At 41.6% G+C, this 20,370-nt stretch overlaps 1 protein-coding gene across 1 annotated transcript in view; it reads left to right on the top strand.

Moving 5' to 3' along the window:
* The first annotated feature begins 8,099 nt into the window (after positions 1–8,099).
* Positions 8,100–20,370, top strand: part of LOC138646130 (zinc finger protein 585A-like) — a 39,352-nt gene continuing 27,081 nt past the window's right edge. The window contains exons 1-3 of the mRNA XM_069735594.1: positions 8,100–9,063; positions 9,453–9,566; positions 9,664–9,869. Of these exons, the coding sequence (XP_069591695.1) occupies positions 8,100–9,063; positions 9,453–9,566; positions 9,664–9,869 (1,284 nt within the window). The remainder of the gene's footprint in view (positions 9,064–9,452; positions 9,567–9,663; positions 9,870–20,370) is intronic.

Below are 20,370 nucleotides of genomic sequence, written 5' to 3'. Positions count from 1 at the left end.
ATTAATGTCACACTATTATTTTTTTTTTATTTTTATTTTTTTCAGGAACACTTTAGAAACCCCCCAAAAAAAAAAAAATAGATTTTTGCAGGGAGAATTTAGAAAACAAATGTAACAAACTATATGCTTTCTATGGGCCACTGAGTGAGAGATGACGCACACAGGAATCAGGAGTGGCACACAAGCCCAGAGGCCAATATTTTTCTACCAATGATTGATGGAGTTATTTTCTCTGGTAGATTTTGGAACCCAAATCAAGGAAAAAAAATGTAGGCTTTCTATGGACCACAATTGGAGAGAGAGAGAGAGAGAGATGGCACACCCAGGAGTCAAGACTGGCACACAAGCAGAAAGGCCAATATTAATCTCCCACTGTTTTTTTTTTGTTTTTTTTTTTTTTTTTTTTTCAGGGAGACTTTAGAAAAAAAAATAATAAAAAAAATATGATTTTATCAGGAAGAATTTAGAAACCAAATAAAATAAAATGATTTTTTCAGGGAGAATTTATAAAACAAATAAAAACAAAAATAGGCGTTCTATGGCCCACTGACTGAGAGATGACGCACACAGGAGTCAGGAGTGGCACACAAACCCAGAGGCCAATATTTTTCTACCAATGATTGATGTAGTTATTTTCTCTGGTAGATTTTAGAACCCAAATCAAGGAAAAAAAATATAGGCTTTCTATGGACCACAATTGGAGAGAGAGAGAGAGAGAGAGAGAGAGAGATGGCACACCCAGGAGTCAAGACTGGCACACAAGCAGAAAGGCCAATATTAATCTCCCACTGTTTTTTTTGGTTGTTTTTTTTTTTTTTTTTTTCAGGGAGACTTTAGAAAAAAAAATAATAAAAAAAATATGATTTTATCAGGAAGAATTTAGAAACCAAATAAAATAAAATGATTTTTTCAGGGAGAATTTATAAAACAAATAAAACCAAAAATAGGCGTTCTATGGCCCACTGACTGAGAGATGACGCACCCAGGAGTCAAGACTGGCACACAAGCAGAAAGGCCAATATTAATCTCCCACTGTTTTTTTTGGTTGTTTTTTTTTTTTTTTTTTCAGGGAGACTTTAGAAAAAAAAATAATAAAAAAAATATGATTTTATCAGGAAGAATTTAGAAACCAAATAAAATAAAATGATTTTTTCAGGGAGAATTTATAAAACAAATAAAACCAAAAATAGGCGTTCTATGGCCCACTGACTGAGAGATGACGCACCCAGGAGTCAAGACTGGCACACAAGCAGAAAGGCCAATATTAATCTCCCACTGTTTTTTTTTTTTTTTTTCAGGGAGACTTTAGAAAAAAAAATAATAAAAAAAATATGATTTTATCAGGAAGAATTTAGAAACCAAATAAAATAAAATGATTTTTTCAGGGAGAATTTAGAAAACAAATAAAACCAAAAATAGGCGTTCTATGGCCCACTGACTGAGAGATGACGCACACAGGAGTCAGGAGTGGCACACAAACCCAGAGGCCAATATTTTTCTACCAATGATTGATGTAGTTATTTTCTCTGGTAGATTTTAGAACCCAAATCAAGGAAAAAAAATATAGGCTTTCTATGGACCACAATTGGAGAGAGAGAGAGAGAGAGAGAGAGAGAGAGAGAGAGATGGCACACCCAGGAGTCAAGACTGGCACACAAGCAGAAAGGCCAATATTAATCTCCCACTGTTTTTTTGGTTGTTTTTTTTTTTTTTCAGGGAGACTTTAGAAATAAAAATAATAAAAAAAATATGATTTTATCAGGAAGAATTTAGAAACCAAATAAAATAAAATGATTTTTTCAGGGAGAATTTAGAAAACAAATAAAACCAAAAATATGCGTTCTATGGCCCACTGACTGAGAGAGAGAGAGAGATGGAACGCTTAGTACTGGCACACAAGCCCAAAGGGCAATATTAATCTCCCTTTTTTTTTCCAGGGAGAATTTCTGAAACCCAAAAAAAAAATAAAATAGGCTTTCTATGGCCCACTATTTGTGAGAGAGATGGGACGCTCAGGACTGGCACAGATGGCACGCTCAGGACTGGCACAGAAGCCCAGAGGCCAATATTAATCTCCCTTTTTTTCTGGGAGAATTTATAAAACCAAAAAAATATTTAAATAGGCTTTCTATGGCCCACTATTTGTGAGAGAGATGGCACGCTCAGGACTGGCACAGATGGCACGCTCACAACTGGCACACAAGCCCAGAGGCCAATATTAATCTCCCTTTTTTCAGGGAGAATTTCTAAAACCCAAAAAAAAAATAAAATAGGCTTTCTATGGCCCACTATTTGTGAGAGAGATGGGACGCTCAGGACTGGCACAGATGGCACGCTCAGGACTGGCACAGAAGCCCAGAGGCCAATATTAATCTCCCTTTTTTTCTGGGAGAATTTATAAAACCAAAAAAATATTTAAATAGGCTTTCTATGGCCCACTATTTGTGAGAGAGATGGCACGCTCAGGACTGGCACAGATGGCACGCTCACAACTGGCACACAAGCCCAGAGGCCAATATTAATCTCCCTTTTTTCAGGGAAAATTGATAAAACAAAAAAAAAAATTAAATAGGCTTTCTATGGCCCACTATTTGTGAGAGAGATGGCACGCTCAGGGCTGGCTGGCACAGATGGCACGCTCAGGACTGGCACACAAGCCCAGAGGCCAATATTAATCTCCCTTTTTTTCTGGGAGAATTTATAAAACCAAAAAAATATTTAAATAGGCTTTCTATGGCCCACTATTTGTGAGAGAGATGGCACGCTCAGGACTGGCACAGATGGCACGCTCACAACTGGCACACAAGCCCAGAGGCCAATATTAATCTCCCTTTTTTCAGGGAAAATTGATAAAACAAAAAAAAAAATTAAATAGGCTTTCTATGGCCCACTATTTGTGAGAGAGATGGCACGCTCAGGGCTGGCTGGCACAGATGGCACGCTCAGGACTGGCACACAAGCCCAGAGGCCAATATTAATCTCCCTTTTTTTCTGGGAGAATTTATAAAACCAAAAAAATATTTAAATAGGCTTTCTATGGCCCACTATTTGTGAGAGAGATGGCACGCTCAGGACTGGCACAGATGGCACGCTCACAACTGGCACACAAGCCCAGAGGCCAATATTAATCTCCCTTTTTTCAGGGAAAATTTATAAAACAAAAAAAAAAATTAAATAGGCTTTCTATGGCCCACTATTTGTGAGAGAGATGGCACGCTCAGGGCTGGCACAGATGGCACGCTCAGGACTGGCACACAAGCCCAGAGGCCAATATTAATCTCCCTTTTTTTCAGGGAGAATTTATAAAACCAAAAAAAAAAATAAATAGGCTTTCTATGGCCCACTATTTGTGAGAGAGATGGCACACTCAGGACTGGCACACAAGCCCAAAGGCCAATATTAATCTCCCACTGTATTTTTATCAGGGAGAATTTATACACCCCACAAAAAAAAATACAGAAAAATGAAAAGGCTTTCTATGGCCCACTATGTGAGAGAGATGGCACACACAGGGATGGCACTCTAGCAGAAATGCCAAATTGCCAATCTTAATCTCCCACCAAAAAAAAAAAAAAAAAAAAACAGGGAATGTCCTACAATTACTATCTCCCTGCCTGCAGTAATCTCAGCCAGGTATGGCAGGCAGCTACTATCTCCCTGCCTGCAGTAATCTCAGCCAGGTATGGCAGGCAGCAATAAGGAGTGGACTGATGCACAAATGAAATAAAAAGTGTGGACAAACAAAAAAGATAGCTGTGCAGAAAGGAAGGAACAAGAGGATTTGTGCTTTGAAAAAAGCAGTTGGTTTGCACAGCGGCGTACACACAGCAATGCAGCTATCAGGGAGCCTTCTAGGGCAGCCCAATGAGCTACAGCGCTGAGGGGAAAAAAAAAAAAAAAAAACTTCCACTGTCCCTGCACACCGAGGGTGGTGTTGGACAGTGCAAATCGCTGCAGCACAAGCGGTTTTGTGGTTAATGGACCCTGCCTAACGCTATCCCTGCTTCTGACAAAGCGGCAGCAACCTCTCCCTAAGCTCAGATCAGCAGCAGTAAGATGGCGGTCGGCGGGAACGCCTCTTTATAGCCCCTGTGACGTCGCAGACAGCAAGCCAATCACTGCAATGCCCTTCTCTAAGATGGTGGGGACCAGGACCTATGTCATCACGCTGCCCACACTCTGCGTTTACCTTCATTGGCTGAGAAATGGCGCTTTTCGCGTCATTGAAACGCGACTTTGGCGCGAAAGTCGCGTACCGCATGGCCGACCCCGCACAGGGGTCGGATCGGGTTTCATGAAACCCCGACTTAGCCAAAAGTCGGCGACTTTTGAAAATGTTCGACCCGTTTCGCTCAACCCTATGCACCACGAAGATCTATCTTGGTGAACCAACTAGCCCCCTTAATCCGAGCAAACAAATCAGATAGCAGCGGCAAGGGGTACTGAAATTTGACCGTGATTTTATTTAGAAGGCGGTAATCAATACAAGGTCTCAGCGAACCATCCTTCTTGGCCACAAAAAAGAACCCTGCTCCCAATGGCGATGACGACGGCCGAATATGACCCTTCTCCAAGGATTCTTTTACGTAACTCCGCATAGCGGCGTGCTCAGGTACAGATAAATTAAACAGTCGACCCTTAGGAAACTTACTACCAGGAATCAACTCGATAGCACAATCACAATCCCTATGCGGAGGTAGGGCATTGGACTTGGGCTCATCGAATATATCCCGGTAATCAGACAAGAACTCTGGGACCTCAGAAGGGGTGGATGATGAGATAGACAGAAATGGAACATCACCATGTACCCCCTGACAACGCCAGCTGGACACAGACATTGATTTCCAATCTAATACTGGGTTATGGACTTGTAGCCATGGCAACCCCAACACGACCAGACCACATCATGCAGAGTTTGCAACACCAGAAAGCGAATATCCTCCTGGTGCGCAGGAGCCATGCACATGGTCAGCTGGGTCCAATACTGAGGCTTATTCTTGGCCAAAGGCGTAGCATAAATTCCTCTCAATGGAATAAGACACTGCAAGGGCTCCAAGACAAACCCACAGCGCCTAGCAAACTCCAAGTCCATCAAATTCAGGGCAGCGCCTGAATCCACAAATGCCATGACAGAATAGGAAGATAAAGAGCAGATCAAAGTAACGGACAAAAGAAATTTCGACTGTACCGTACCAATGGTGGCAGACTTAGCGAACCGCTTAGTGCGCTTAGGACAATCGGAGATAGCATGAGTGGAATCACCACAGTAGAAACACAGCCCATTCTGACGTCTGTGTTCCTGCCTTTCAGCTCTGGTCAAAGTCCTATCGCACTGCATAGGCTCAGGTTTATGCTCAGATAATACCGCCAAATGGTGCACAGATTTACGCTCACGCAAGCGTCGACCGATCTGAATGGCCAAAGACATAGACTCATTCAGACTGCTGCCAAAGCACATTCATTCCATTGAGTGAGCACAGACCATTTTCTAAACTTCTGACAATATACCTCTATCTCATCCTGACCCTGACACAGAGCCAGCAAATTTTTCTCTGCCTGATCCACTGAATTAGGTTCATCGTACAGTAATCCGAGCGCCAGAAAAAACGCATCAATATTACATAATGCAGGATCTCCTGGCGCAAGGGAAAATGCCCAGTCTTGAGGGTCGCCACGTAAGAAGAAATAATGATCTTAACTTGTTGAACTGGGTCACCAGAGGAGCGAGGTTTCAACGCCAGAAACAGTTTGCAATTATTTTTGAAACTCAGAAATTTAGCTCTATCTCCAGAAAACAAATCAGGAATAGGAATTCTTGGTTCTAACATAGAATTCTGAGCCACAAAGTCTTGAATATTTTGTACTCTTGCTGTGAGAAGATCCACACATGAAGACAGACCTTTAATGTCCATCACCACACCTGTGTCCTGAACCACCCAAATGTCTAGGGGAAAAAAAAGGCAAAACACAGTGCAAAGAAAAAAAAATGGTCTCAGAACTTCTTTTTTCCCTCTATTGAGAAGCATAGTACTTTAGGCCTCCAGTACTGTTATGAATAGGTAATTCAGAACCACAATGGACCTTGAAGTTCAGAGCACACAAGTGACCTGACAAAAACCACAAAATATAGGACGAGCTCTGAGACGTGGAAACTCTGCTGACCGCAATCCCTAAACGTATCAAACCACACTAGAGGTAGCCGTGGATTGCGCCTAACGCTCCCTATGCAACTCGGCACAGCCTGAGAAACTAGCTAGTTCTGAAGATAGAAAAATAAGCCTACCTTGCCTCAGAGAAATTCCCCAAAGGAAAAGGCAGCCCCCCACATATAATGACTGTGAGTTAAGATGAAAGTACAAACACAGAGATGAAATAGATTTAGCAAAGTGAGGCCCGACTTACTGAATAGACCGAGGATAGGAAAGATAGCTTTGTGGTCAAAACAAAAACCTACAAACAACCACGCAGAGGGGCAAAAAGACCCTCCGCACCGACTAACGGTACGGAGGTGCTCCCTCTGCGTCTCAGAGCTTCCAGCAAGCAAGCAAACCCAAAAAAGCAAGCTGGACAGAAAATAAGCAACAAAAGTAACACAAGCAGAACTTAGCTTATGCTGAGCAGACAGGCCACAGGAACGATCCAGGAGGAAGCAAGAGCAATACTAGAACATTGACTGGAGGCCAGGATCAAAGCACTAGGTGGAGTTAAATAGAGCAGCACCTAACGACTTAACCTCATCACCTGAGGAAGGAAACTCAGAAGCCGCAGTACCACTCGTGACCACAGGAGGGAGCTTGATCACAGAATTCACAACACAGAACATCCTGAATTTACACAAAGAGGATGATGTGCTATTGACAACAATCATTTTTATTCTCATAAAATATGCGAACAATGACAAATGTTTTATTATTTGATGTTTGCACTGGCCAATGATTTAGAATGAACATTAGTACAATGTCTGGATAAGTTGGAAACTTGGGCTGAAAGGTGGCAGATGAGGTTTAACAATGATAAATGTAAGGTTATACACATGGGAAGAAGGAATCAATATCACCATTACACACTGAACGGGAAACCACTGGGTAAATCTGACAGGGAGAAGGACTTGGGGATCCTAGTTAACGATAAACTTACCTGGAGCAGCCAGTGCCAGGCAGCAGCTGCCAAGGCAAACAGGATCATGGGGTGCATTAAGAGAGGTCTGGATACACATGATGAGAGCATTGTACTGCCTCTGTACAAATCCCTAGTTAGACCACACATGGAGTACTGTGTCCAGTTTTGGGCATCGGTGCTCAGGAAGGATATAATGGAACTAGAGAGAGTGCAAAGGAGGGCAACAAAATTAATAAAGGGGATGGGAGACCTACAATACCCAGATAGATTAGCGAAATTAGGATTATTTAGTCTAGAAAAAAGACGACTGAGGGGCGATCTAATAACCATGTATAAGTATATAAGGGGACAATACAAATATCTCGCTGAGGATCTGTTTATACCAAGGAAGGTGACGGGCACAAGGGGGCATTCTTTGCGTCTGGAGGAGAGAAGGTTTTTCCACCAACATAGAAGAGGATTCTTTACTGTTAGGGCGGTGAGAATCTAGAATTGCTTGCCTGAGGAGGTGGTGATGGCGAACTCAGTCGAGGGGTTCAAGAGAGGCCTGGTTGTCTTACTGGAGGAGGACAATATTGTATCATACAATTATTAGGTTCTGTAGAAGGACGTAGATCTGGGGATTTATTATGATGGAATATAGGCTGAACTGGATGGAGAAATGTCTTTTTTCGGCCTTACTAACTATGTTACTATGATTCTTTGTGATTATGTAAATTATACTTCAGTCAGTTAATAATAGAACTTTGCCACATACTTTGCAATTTGTATGTAATTTATTTATTTTTAATTTTCTTAATACTTATATTTATCTAAATATAAAAACATTAAGGTTATGTGACTCAAAAATCTAATCAGTTTTATTCTTGGCAGATGGACGTACCAGGAGCTCAAAATGACATCTCATATCTTCAGACTTTACAGTACATGATTGTAGCATTGTACTAGACCCATACGAAGAACATACCAACATCTCAGACATGGATCTTTTTAAAGTACAATGTCCTAATTCATCACAGACTGTTAAACAAAATGGTCACAGAAGAAGTGAGGAAAATAAAAAAGCTCACACAAGGAAGAAGCCATTTTCATGCTCAGAATGTGGGAAATGTTTTTCTGCAAAATCAGCTCTTGTTGCACATGAGAGAATCCACACAGGAAAGAAGCCATTTTCATGCTCAGAATGTGAAAAATGTTTTCCAGAGAAATCAACTCTTCATACACATGAGAGAACTCACACAGGAGAGAAGCCATTTTCATGCTCAGAATGTGGAACATGTTTTACAAATAAATCCCAACTTATTAGACATGAGAGAGTTCACACAGGAGATAAACCATTTTCATGTTCAGAATGTGGGAAATGTTTTACAGATAAATCTCATCTTGTTACACATGAGAGAATTCACATAGGTGATAAGCCATTTTCATGCTCAGAATGTGGGAAATGTTTTTCTGCAAGTTCAACTCTTGTTACACATGAGAGAACCCACACAGCAAAGAAGTCATTTTCATGCTCAGAATGTGAAAAATGCTTTACAAAGAAATCAACTCTTCTTATACATGAGAGAATTCACACAGGGCAGAATTTACTTTCATGTTCGGAATGTTCAAAATGTTTTACTCTTAAATCTCATCTTGTTATACATGAGAGAATTCACACAGGGGAGAAGCCATTTTCATGCTCAGAATGTGGGAAATCTTTTTCTGCAAAATCAACTCTTGTTGCGCATGAGAGAATCCACACAGGAAAGAAGCCATTTTCATGCTCAGAATGTAAAAAATGTTTTACAGAGAAATCAACTCTTCGTACACATGAGAGAACTCACACAGGAGAGAAGCCATTTTCATGCTCAGAATGTGGAACATGTTTTACAAATAAATCCCAACTTATTAGACATGAGAGAGTTCACACAGGAGAGAAACCATTTTCATGTTCAGATTGTGGCAAATGTTTTAGTCTAAAATCAACTCTTGTTATACATGAGAGAATTCACAGAGGTGAGAAGCCATTTTCATGTTCAGAATGTGGTAAATGTTTTACAGACAAATCAACTCTTGTTACACATGAGAGAATTCACACAGGTGAGAAGCCATTTTCATGCTCAGAATGTGGAAAATGTTTTACAGACAAATCAACTCTTGTTATACATGAGAGAATTCACACAGGAGAAAAGCCATTTTCATGTTCGGAATGTGAGAAATGTTTTACTATTAAATCAAATCTTGTTAAACATGAGAGAATTCACACAGGATAGAAGCCATTTTCATGTTCGGAATGTGGGAAGTGTTTTACTATGAAATCAACTTGTTATACATAAAAAAAATTCGCACAGGACAGAAGTTACTTTCATGTTCGGAATGTTCAAAATGTTTTACTAATAAATCCCATCTTGTTACACATGAGAGAATTGACACAAGGGAGAAACCATTTTCATGCTCAGAATGTTGTAAATGTTTTTCTGCAAAATCAACTCTTGTTACACATTAGAGAATCCACAGGAAAGAAGCCATTTTCATGCTCAGAATGTGGAACATGTTTTACAGATAAATCCCAACTAGTTAGACATGAGAGAGTTCACACGGGAGAGAAACCATTTTCATGTTCAGATTGTGGCAAATTTTTTACTCTAAAATCAACTCTTGCTATATATGAGAGAATTCACACAGGAGAAAAGCCATTTTCATGTTCGGAATGTGGGAAATGTTTTACTATTAAATCACATCTTGTTAAGCATGAGATAATTCACACAGTATAGAAGCCATTTTCATGTTCAGAACGTGGGAAATGTTTTACTATGAAATCAACTTGTTACACATGAAAAAATTCACACAGGAGAGAAGCAGTTTTCATGTTCAGAATGTTTTTTTTTTTTTATCTAAATCTAAACTTATTAGACATCAGAGAACTCACATTGGGAAGAAAGCATTGCAACCTTTTAGTGACTAATTTTTCAAATCTGACGTGTCACTTTTTGTAGTAATAATGATGGAATGTCTCATATCCCATTTATTCTGAAAATATTTTTTTTCCTTATATGTTGTGCTTTATGTTATTAAAAAATGTAATAAATAAAAATATGCAATATTCAAACTTTGAATGTTTATACCTGTAAACCGTATAGTTATACTACATAAAAGAAACCTTACCAAAATATTTACCTTTTGTGTTCTATGTCAATAAGTTTTCAAACATCCTTTTGTTTTGTTAGTATTGTTAAACATTTAGTAGTTTAGTAATTTTTCCTTATTTTAGGGCAATGTGCAAAACTCATTTTTTTAGGGACCTATTCAGTTTTGAAGTTACTTTGAGGGGCTAATATATTGGGGATTCCCATAAAAGGATGCTATTTTAACCCTTTTTACCCTTTCACCCACATGCCTGTTTTCACCTTCCTGAGCAGGCCAATTTTTTTCTATTCTGATCAGTGTCACTTTATGAGGTAATAATTCTGGAATGCTTCAATTGATCCCACTGATTCTGAGTCATACTGACATACAGTTGAGAACATAAGTATTCGATAAACTGCTAATTTTTCAAGTTTTCCCTTTTACAAAAAGTGGAGAGGTCTGTAATTTTTATCGTAAGTACACTTCAACGGTGAGAAACAGAATCTAAAAATAACAACCAGAAAATAACATTGTATGATTTATAAATAATTAAATTACATTCTGTTGCATAAAATAAGTATTGGATCACCTACCAACCAGCCTATTTCTCACATACCTGTTTACTTTTCCTGAAGAATCCCTCCTACTCTGCACTCATTACCTTATTACTATTTAATTGTACAATTCTGCAGAATATGTTGGAGCTATATAAAGATTAATATTATTACTACCTGTATTTTTTGCACAGATTTCTCCATTCTTTGTAGATGCAAAACTTGCCTAATTGGCCATGTATCAAATAACAGGCAGAGCCTCTGAGATGCCAGAACAGCATAATTATCCATAAGTGACCTAATTTTGCAAACTAAATTTATCAATGAATTCATCTAGGGGTGCAGTAATCATATTGACACCACAGATGTGTCACATAATTTTATGCAAATTGGCGGTGAAGAAAAAATAATTACATTTTTACTACTAAAAGTTAGTTTAAGCCCGAAATTTTACATTTTTTCTCACTGGGAAATGGGTAAAAATGTCACCAAAATTTGTCCCACAATATCTGCTGAATGTAGAAATACCCCATATGTGGCTGTACAGTACTGCTTAGCCACAGGGATGGAGCGCTTTTTGCCTCCTGGAGTGCAGATTTTCCTAGAAAAGTTTGCGGACTCCATATACAGAGCCCCTAAGTGCTGGAAGAGCAGAATCCCTCCTAAAGTGACCCAATTTTGGAAATCATACCCCTTTGTGAGTTTAATGGTGTATTGACTATATTAACTCTATAGGTGTTTTCCAGAAACAAGCACCAGTGGATGTTACCGATTGAAAATTGCAAACTGCCATTGTAGTGACCAGTATGTTGTAGTGACCAGTACGTTATGTCTAGCTTGTGCTTCTGGAGGAAAGCACGCATAAATTAGACTGGTTTTCATCGCTACAGAAATGCCAAACATGTGGATGCTAACTGCAGTGGTGCTCAGAGTGCAGGCATTTGGATTTGGGAGTACAGAATTTGCTGAATTTGTTATTTGGGGGGAGGGGCGAGGAGCAATTTTATTTTTCCAGAGAAGGACTTTCTTTTTTTTGTGGTTTCATTTGAAGCTTTTGAAAGGAACATCAAAAAAAGAAAAAAAGCAAGCAGCACAGCCTTTAGAAGACCACATCAATCTGTGTGTCAGGAATCTGGCATTCACGGGAGGTGCTCGTGTGTAAACTAACAGTGAAAACATCCGATAGATAAGAGCAAAACACGCAGGGCCGTATTTAGACTTTATGCTGCCCTAGGCACTTTCGTGCTGCCTCCCCCATTGGTATGACTAATGCAGATACTGTCGATGGTGACTTAGGCTACTTTGACATCAGCAATTTTTGCTGATCCGGCAGTTTTTCTGCATCTGCCACGTAACGGATCACTTACGGCAACACTGTGTTCGGCCTCATTCATTCAGTATGGGACTTGCGGACATGTGTGGCACTTGTCACGATCCGGTTAGCAGTGTTTTTTTGTCTCACCACAAGTGCAAAACTGCAAGTGCCGCACATGTCCGCAAGTAGCCATCACTACCTGTCCCTGCACCTTGATAGCTCATCCCTAACAACCCCTCTGATCTAAAACTGCACTATAAAGCTTTAGAAAAACTATTTAACTGACATATTCCTCTGATAATGAGGCTCCAGGTTACGGCGTAGAATGGGACGGGTAGTCTCCGGGTCTCCAATCTCTCCCCCTCGCTGCTCTTATCACGCCCTGCTGGGCGTCATCATTCCTTCTTTTCTCGCCCCCTATGTTAAAATTCCCACCTCCTCCTCATAGTATGACGCGCAGACGGACATCAGTTCCGGTCCAGTGCATTGTGGGGGCTTATCAGGTGTACGGCCAGCACGGGCCAGCTTCAATATGAGGACTGCGCCGTGCACCTGGAACCAGACCGTACAGCCCATACACCTGCTGTATTTTTACAGCAGCTCTCTTAATCTGATGAATTTGTATGGCATAACTGAGTTTAGCTAGGAGAGTCTCCCTTGTTATTAAAACATAACTTTTTATACAACACTAAAATCATGGGCAAAAAAAGACACAAAGAAAACCACGTGTATAAAGTGCTCGTGCATACCAGTGCTCAAGATAAAAAATGGTTTGGTCTCACCATTGTAGTAGACATATTTTTATTGAGGGTCCATTTTTTCATAAGGGGAGGGACTGAAATAATTCTCTGACTCCCTGTCGTGCCGCTGGCTCTTGACACTGTGGGAACCGCGGCTCACTGACCCGCGGGGACGATTTCACCGCCGATCAGAAGCGGTGTTTGCTGCGCTGTCATGCACATGACAGCGTGTCAAAGGCTAGGTTCACATCACGTTATGTGAACCCGTTTAACGGACTACGTTACACCGTGGCATAACACGGTGTAACGTAGTCCGTTAACGCCGCCATTGTTTGTAATGGCGAACGCATCGCTAGCGCACGCCCACATGCGCTAGCGATGTGCCGTCATTTGATTGACGGACCGCGACCGTTCCTCGCTAGCGCAGATCGGGCATCTGTGCTAGCGGGATCGCCAAACGCGATCCCTTTTGGGACATTGCTTTAGCGCAGTCCGTAGTGCTATGCGCTAAACGGACTGCCCTAACGCAATGTGACCCTAGCCAAACACTGCAATGTCGGGCCCGCTCTGCTGGATGACAGGCTGCATGGACACATCATGCAGCCTGCCATCTAGAGATAGCAGAACCGAGTGTGAGGTCACATCCGGCTGTCCTTGACTTTTCTGCAGCAAATACGCTGCAAAAAAAGTCAACCTGCGTATTTGCAGCGTTTTTTTCACCATCCATTCAGTCAATGGGTGAAAAACGCTGAAAGAAGTGACATGCTCTATGCCAAAAAAAGCACAAAATGCTGATCACACAAAAAACCAATGTGTGTGCATGAGATTTCTGAAATCTCATAGGCTTTCCTGGTAATGCAAAAAGCAGCTGAAAATTAGCATAAAAAAGCAGCAAAAAAAAAAAAAAACACAGCAAAAACACCAAGTGTGAACTTACCCTAAAACATTACTAATAAGACTGTGTTCATGTGTTGTATTTTTGCAGGGTTTTTTGCTGCTTTTTTATGCAAGTTGTAAGCTGCGTTTTACAGTATCGGGAAAGTGTATGAGATTTCAGAAATCTCATGCACACACTTTGGTTTTATTTCCCTGACTGATTTGGAAAACTACTGTGTTTTTAAAAACTGCAACATGTCACTTTCAGCGATTTTTATGCCTTTGTTTAAAAAAAAAAAAAAAGGGCATAAAAAATGCTGAAAGTGACATGCTGCACTTTTTAAAAATGCAGCAGAAATCGCAAGTAGCAGTTTTTGGTGCAAAAACCAGAGTTAAATCAGACTTTTTTGGGGAGGTGGAGGGGCACTAAACTTTATCAACATGCACGAGAGACAACAAAACACAGCAAAAACTGCTTTTTGTAAGCAGCTTAAATGCAGCTTTAAATTTGCATTAAAAAAATGCAACATGTGAACATAGACGAAAGGTACCTTCACACTGAACGATATCGGTAACGATCTGTGACGTTGCAGCGTCCTGGATAGCGATATCGTTCAGTTTGACAGGCAGCAGCGATCAGGATCCTGCTGTGCCATCGTTGGTCGGAGCAGAAAGTCCAGAACTTTATTTCGTCGCTGGACTCCCCGCAGACATCGCTGAATCGGCGTGTGTGACGCCGATTCAGCGATGTCTTCACTGGTAACCAGGGTAAACATCGGGTTACTAAGCACAGGGCCGCTGCGTTTCCGCACATTCTTTTCCACAGCATGTGCACTGCAGATTTCATTTCCCATTGCTTTACATGGTACTGTAAATGCATGGGAAATGCTGTGGATCTGCAGCAAAATCCGAAGCGTGTGCACATACCCTTAAGGCCCCTTCACATTAAGCGACGCTGCAGCGATACCGACAACGATCCGGATCGCTGCAGCTTCGCTGTTTGGTCGCTGGAGAGCTGTCACACAGACAGCTCTCCAGCGACCAACGATCCCGAAGTCCCCGGGTAACCAGGGTAAACATCGGGTAACTAAGCGCAGGGCCTGGTTACCAGCGTAAAAGTAAAAAAAAAACAAACACTACATACTTACCTACCACTGTCTGTCCCCGGCGCTCAGCTTCTCTACACTCCTCCTGTACTGTCTGTGAGCACAGCGGCCGGAAAGCAGAGCGGTGACGTCACCGCTCTGCTTTACGGCTGACCGACGCTCACAGCCAGTACAGGAGGAGTGCAGAGCACAGCGCCGGGGACAGACAGCGGTAGGTAAGTATGTAGTGTTTTTTTTTTTTTACTTTTACGCTGGTAACCAGGGTAAACATCGGGTTACTAAGCGCGGCCCTGCGCTTAGTTACCCGATGTTTACCCTGGTTACCAGTGAAGACATCGCTGGATCGGTGTCACACACGCCGATCCAGCGATGTCCACGGGAGATCCAGCGACGAAATAAAGTTCTGGACTTTGTTCAGCGACCAACGATCTCCCAGCAGGGGCCTGATCGTTGGTCGCTGTCACACAGAACGATATCCTTAACGATATCGTTGCTACGTCACAAAAAGCAACAATATCGTTAACGATATCGTTATGTGCGAAGGTACCTTAACATGACAGGCGGCTGCAGACCATCTGCTGATGGTACAGTGACATGATGAAGGTGCCAGGACTTGCAGGCATTGTTGAGACCATGGCATCCCCTGGAGGTGCACAGATCAGTATCAGCCCCATTCCTCCCCCAAGACCTTTCACACATCATTAGCTTTCTCTCCAACACACAGACTCCTTTGATCAGTGCTCCCTGACTATACCGCCCCCATCACAGAGCAGCCCCGAGCAGGGCAGAGGTGGGCGGAGGAGGGCGGGCAAGCCCCGGACTATTGAAAAAAAAAAGGAAAAAATAAACAAAACCTTGTTCAGGTTCCGGCCCCCCCCTCCCCGCATCCTGCCACCCTAGGCACGTGCCCTCAAGTGCCTAGTGGTAAATACGGCCCTGAAAACACGGCAACACTCACCGGTCCTGTGATGCAAAGCTTGTCTTTATTAAAGCTTGTGTCAACACAAATCTTCACGGCACGGGGGAGTACGATGGAGTGAGGAGTGAACAGACGAGGATGACAGCTGTTTCACGCCCGATCGGCGCTTCTACAGGTCCATGCAGGTCCATACAGGACCTGTAGAAGCGCCGATCGATCGGGCGTGAAACAGCTGTCGTCCTCGTCTGTTCACTCCTCACTCCATCGTACTCCCCCGTGCCGTGAAGATTTATGTGTTGACACAAGCTTTAATAAAGACAAGCTTTGCATCAGAGGACTGGTGAGTGTTGCCGTGTTTTGCTCTTATCTTTTGAAAGGAACATTTTACATAACATTTTGAATCACATTTTTTCTGTGATCTTTTATATTGGTGTTTCCATCTAAATCTCCAAATGACGTGATCGGAATGAAACCCCCGAGGGATAAATTCACTGTATGATTTTAATAGGTTCTGGTGGGAAATAACTTAAAATATAAGAGATTAAGTCAACATTGATAGCCAATTAGTATTGATATGCCTATGGAATGATATAATTACCAAGTTCCAATATTACTTTTCTTTACCAGCAGCTTACTTAAAATTATGGATAGGTAGTGCAATTGTAAATAATAACTGGTCACATTAAGCATTGGCACTTTCTAAAATTTGGTGGTTCCTTTAAGTGGTTTTTTCACTAATCACACACTAGTGTCATGTGTTTTTAAAAAGTGTGCCCCCTTTGTTGAATTTAATAAAGATTAAGTTTTATTTTGGGTCTTTAACCCCTTAACCCCCAAGGGAGATTTGCTTGTTAATGACCGGGCCAATTTTTACAATTCTAACCACTGTCCTTTTATGAGGTGATAACTCTAGAACGCTTCAATGGATCCCGGTGATTCTGGCATTGTTTTCTCGAGACATATTGTATTTCATGATAGTCACAAAATTTCTGTGATATGATTTGCGATTATTTGTGAAAAAATGGAAATTTGGCGAAAATTTTGAAACTTTTGCAATTTTCCAAATTTGAATTTTGATGCTCTTAAATCACAGAGATATGTCACACAAAATACTTAATAAGTAACATTTCCCACATGTCTACTTTACATCAGCACAATTTTGGAACCACATTTTTTTTGTTAGGAAGTTATAAGGGTTAAAAGCTGACCAGCAATTTCTCATTTTTACACCATTTTTTTTATGGACCACATCACATATGAAGTCACTTTGAGGGGTCTATATGATAGAAAATATCCAAAAGTGACACCATTCTAAAAACTGCAATCCTCAAAACCACATTCAAAAAGTTTATTAACCCTTCAGGTGCTTCACAGGAATTTTTGGAATGTTAAAAAAAAATGAATATTTAACTTTTTTCACAAAAAAATTAATTCAGATCCTATTTGTTTTATTTTACAAAGGGTAACAGGAGAAATAGGACACCAAAAGTTGTTGTACAATTTGTCCTGAATACACCAATACCCCATATGTGGGGTACACCATTGTTTGGACACATGGCAGAGCTCTGAAGGGAAGGAGCGCCATTTGACTTTTCAATGCAAAATTGGCTGGAATTGAGATCGGACGCCATGTTGCATTTGGAGAGCCCCTAATGTGCCTAAACAGTGTAACCCCCCAATTCTAACTCCAACCCTAACCCGAACACACCCCTAACCCTCATCCCAACCCTAACCATTACACTAACCACACCCCTAAACCGAACACGCCCCTAACCCTAATCTCAACTCTAACCACACCCCTAAACCCAACACTCCCCTAACACCAACACACCCCTAATCCGAACCCTAACCATAACCCTGACCACACCACTAACCCCAACATACCCTTAACCCTAATCCCAACTGTAAACGTGATCCAAACCCTTACCCCATCCCTAGCCCCAACCCTAACTTTAGCCCCAACCCTAACTTTAGCCCAACCCTAACCCTAACTTTAGCCCCAACCCTAACTTTGGCCGCAACCCTAACTTTAGCCCTAACCCTAATCTAATGGGAAAATAGAAAGAAATGCATTTTTTTATGTTATTTCTCCCAAACTAAGGGGGTGATAAAGGGGGGTTTGATTTAATATTTATAGCAGGTTTTTATAGTGGGTTTTTGCTTAGCAGCTGTCACACACTAAAAGACGCTTTTAATTGCAAAAAACAGCAATTCATGAATTTCTTTTGGGTGGGGTGTTTATACCATTCCGCGTATGGTAAAATTGATAAGACAGTTTAATTCTTCGAGTCAGTACGATTACAGCAGTACCTCATTTACATATTTTTTTATATTTTGGCACTTTTATACAATAAAAACTATTTTACATAAAAAAATAATTACTTTTGCATCGCTTTACTCTGAGTGCTATAACTTTTTTATTTTTTGCAAATGATGCTGTATGGCAAGCTAATTTTTTGTGGGACAAGATGACGTTTTCAGCAGTCCCATGTTTATTTATATCCGTCTTTTTGATCGCGTGTTATTCCACTTTTTGTTTGGCGGTATGATGATAAAGCATTGTTTTTTGCCTTGTGTTTTTTTCTATGGTGTTCACTGAAGGGGTTAACTAGTGGGACAGTTATAGGTTGGGTCGTTACGGACGCGGCAATACTAAATATGCGTACTTTTATTGTTTTTTTAGGCTATGTACACACGTTCAGTATTTTTCGCGTTTTTTTCGCTATAAAAACGTGACAAAAACGTGAAAAAAACGCTTACATATGGCTCCCAATCGTTTCTATGTATTCCGCAAAACTTGTGCAAATGTTGCGGAAAAAAAAGCAGCATGTTCATTAATTTTGCGGAATCGCTTATTTCCCTCACATAGGCTTGCATTGGAACGCTACGGATTTCTAGCGTTATTTTTGCGGTAAAAATGCAAAAACAGGAAGTGACAACACAATGTCCATCCCATAATGGCTATCCCATCATGCCATGCATGCGCATCCCATAATCCAGGAAGACACTCCCAGATCATTCCCGTCTTCCTGTATTATGGCTGCCGACATGGAGTGGTATGATCGAATGAGCCTGGATGTGCTGCAGATGATAAGTGTGGTGTGTGTGTGTCTGTATATATCTTTATTTTTTTTTATTTATTTTTTTATATAGCGCTAACATATTCCGCAGCGCTTTACAGTTTGCACACGTTATCATCGCTGTCCCTGTTGGGGCTCACAATCTAAATTCCCTATCAGTATGTCTTTGGAGTGTGGGAGGAAACCGGAGTACCCGGAGGAAACCCACGCAAACACAGAGAGAACATACAAACTCTTTGCAGATGTTGTCCTTAGTGGGGTTTGAACCCAGGACTCCAGCGCTGCAAGGCTGCTGTGCTATCCACTGCGCCACCGTGCTATATGTGTGTGCGTGTGTTCGGACATAGGCCGATGAGACTACTACTCCCATCGGCCTATGTCTGTTCCCTCCAAGTCGTGGCAGCAGGCTCAGCTCGATAGGGGCAGTATTTCCCATCGAACTGTCCCTGCGGCCACGAATTTTGTTGTGGCCCCCTCCCCCTAAATATCCTAATAATAATAATAATTTTTATTTATATAGCGCCAACATATTCCGCAGCACTTTACAAATTATAGAGGGGACTTGTACAGACAATAGACATTACAGCATAACAGAAATACAGTTCAAAACAGATACCAGGAGGAATGAGGGCCCTGCTCGCAAGCTTACAAACTATGAGGAAAAGGGGAGACACGAGAGGTGGATGGTAACAATTGCTATAGTTATTCGGACCAGCCATAGTGTAAGGCTCGGGTGTTCATGTAAAGCTGCATGAACCAGTTAACTGCCTAAGTATGTAGCAGTAGAGACACAGAGGGCTATTAACTGCATAAAGTGAAAGAACTGTTATGACCTGGTGGTTAGGAGCACCCGGAATGACCTGATGGTTAAACTCACAGGACAAGCTCTGGGAAGTGGGAACTTTGCTGACCGCAATCCCTAATCCTATCACACACACTAGAAATAGCCGTGGAGCGTACCTAACAGGCCTAGACGCCTCAGCACAGCCTTAAGAACTAGCTAGCCCTAGAGATAGAAAATAAAGCCTACCTTGCCTCAGAGAAATTTCCCCAAAGAAAAAGGCAGCCCCCCACAAATATTAACTGTGAGTAAAGATGAAAGTCACAAACACAGAAATGAAACAGGTTTAGCAAAGGGAGGCCAGACTAACTAAATAGAGGATAGGAAAGGTATCTTTGCGGTCAGCACAAAACTACAAAAGACCACGCAGAGTGTGCAAAAAGACCCCCGCACCGACTCACGGTGCGGAGGCGCCACCCTGCATCCCAGAGCTTCCACCTAGCAAGACAAAATCATGAAAGCAAGCTGGACTAGAAAACCATGAGCAGAAAATAACAAACGGGGACTTAGCTTCTTGCAGGAAGAGACTGGTCTCCAGAAGATCCAAGAGCGAACTGAACCAGCACAGGAACATTGACAGCTGGCATGGAGTAACGATCTGAGTGGAGTTAAATAGAGCAGCCAACCAAAGGGTAAACCACGTCACCTGTGTAAGGAACCTCAGAAGCAGCAGCTTCACTCACAGCCACCCGAGGGAGTCCATGGACAGAAC

Source organism: Ranitomeya imitator, chromosome 7, assembly GCF_032444005.1.
Source record: "Ranitomeya imitator isolate aRanImi1 chromosome 7, aRanImi1.pri, whole genome shotgun sequence".
NCBI lineage: Eukaryota > Metazoa > Chordata > Amphibia > Anura > Dendrobatidae > Ranitomeya > Ranitomeya imitator.
Note: the sequence above shows the minus strand (reverse complement) of the source record. Positions and strands in the feature narration are given on the sequence as shown.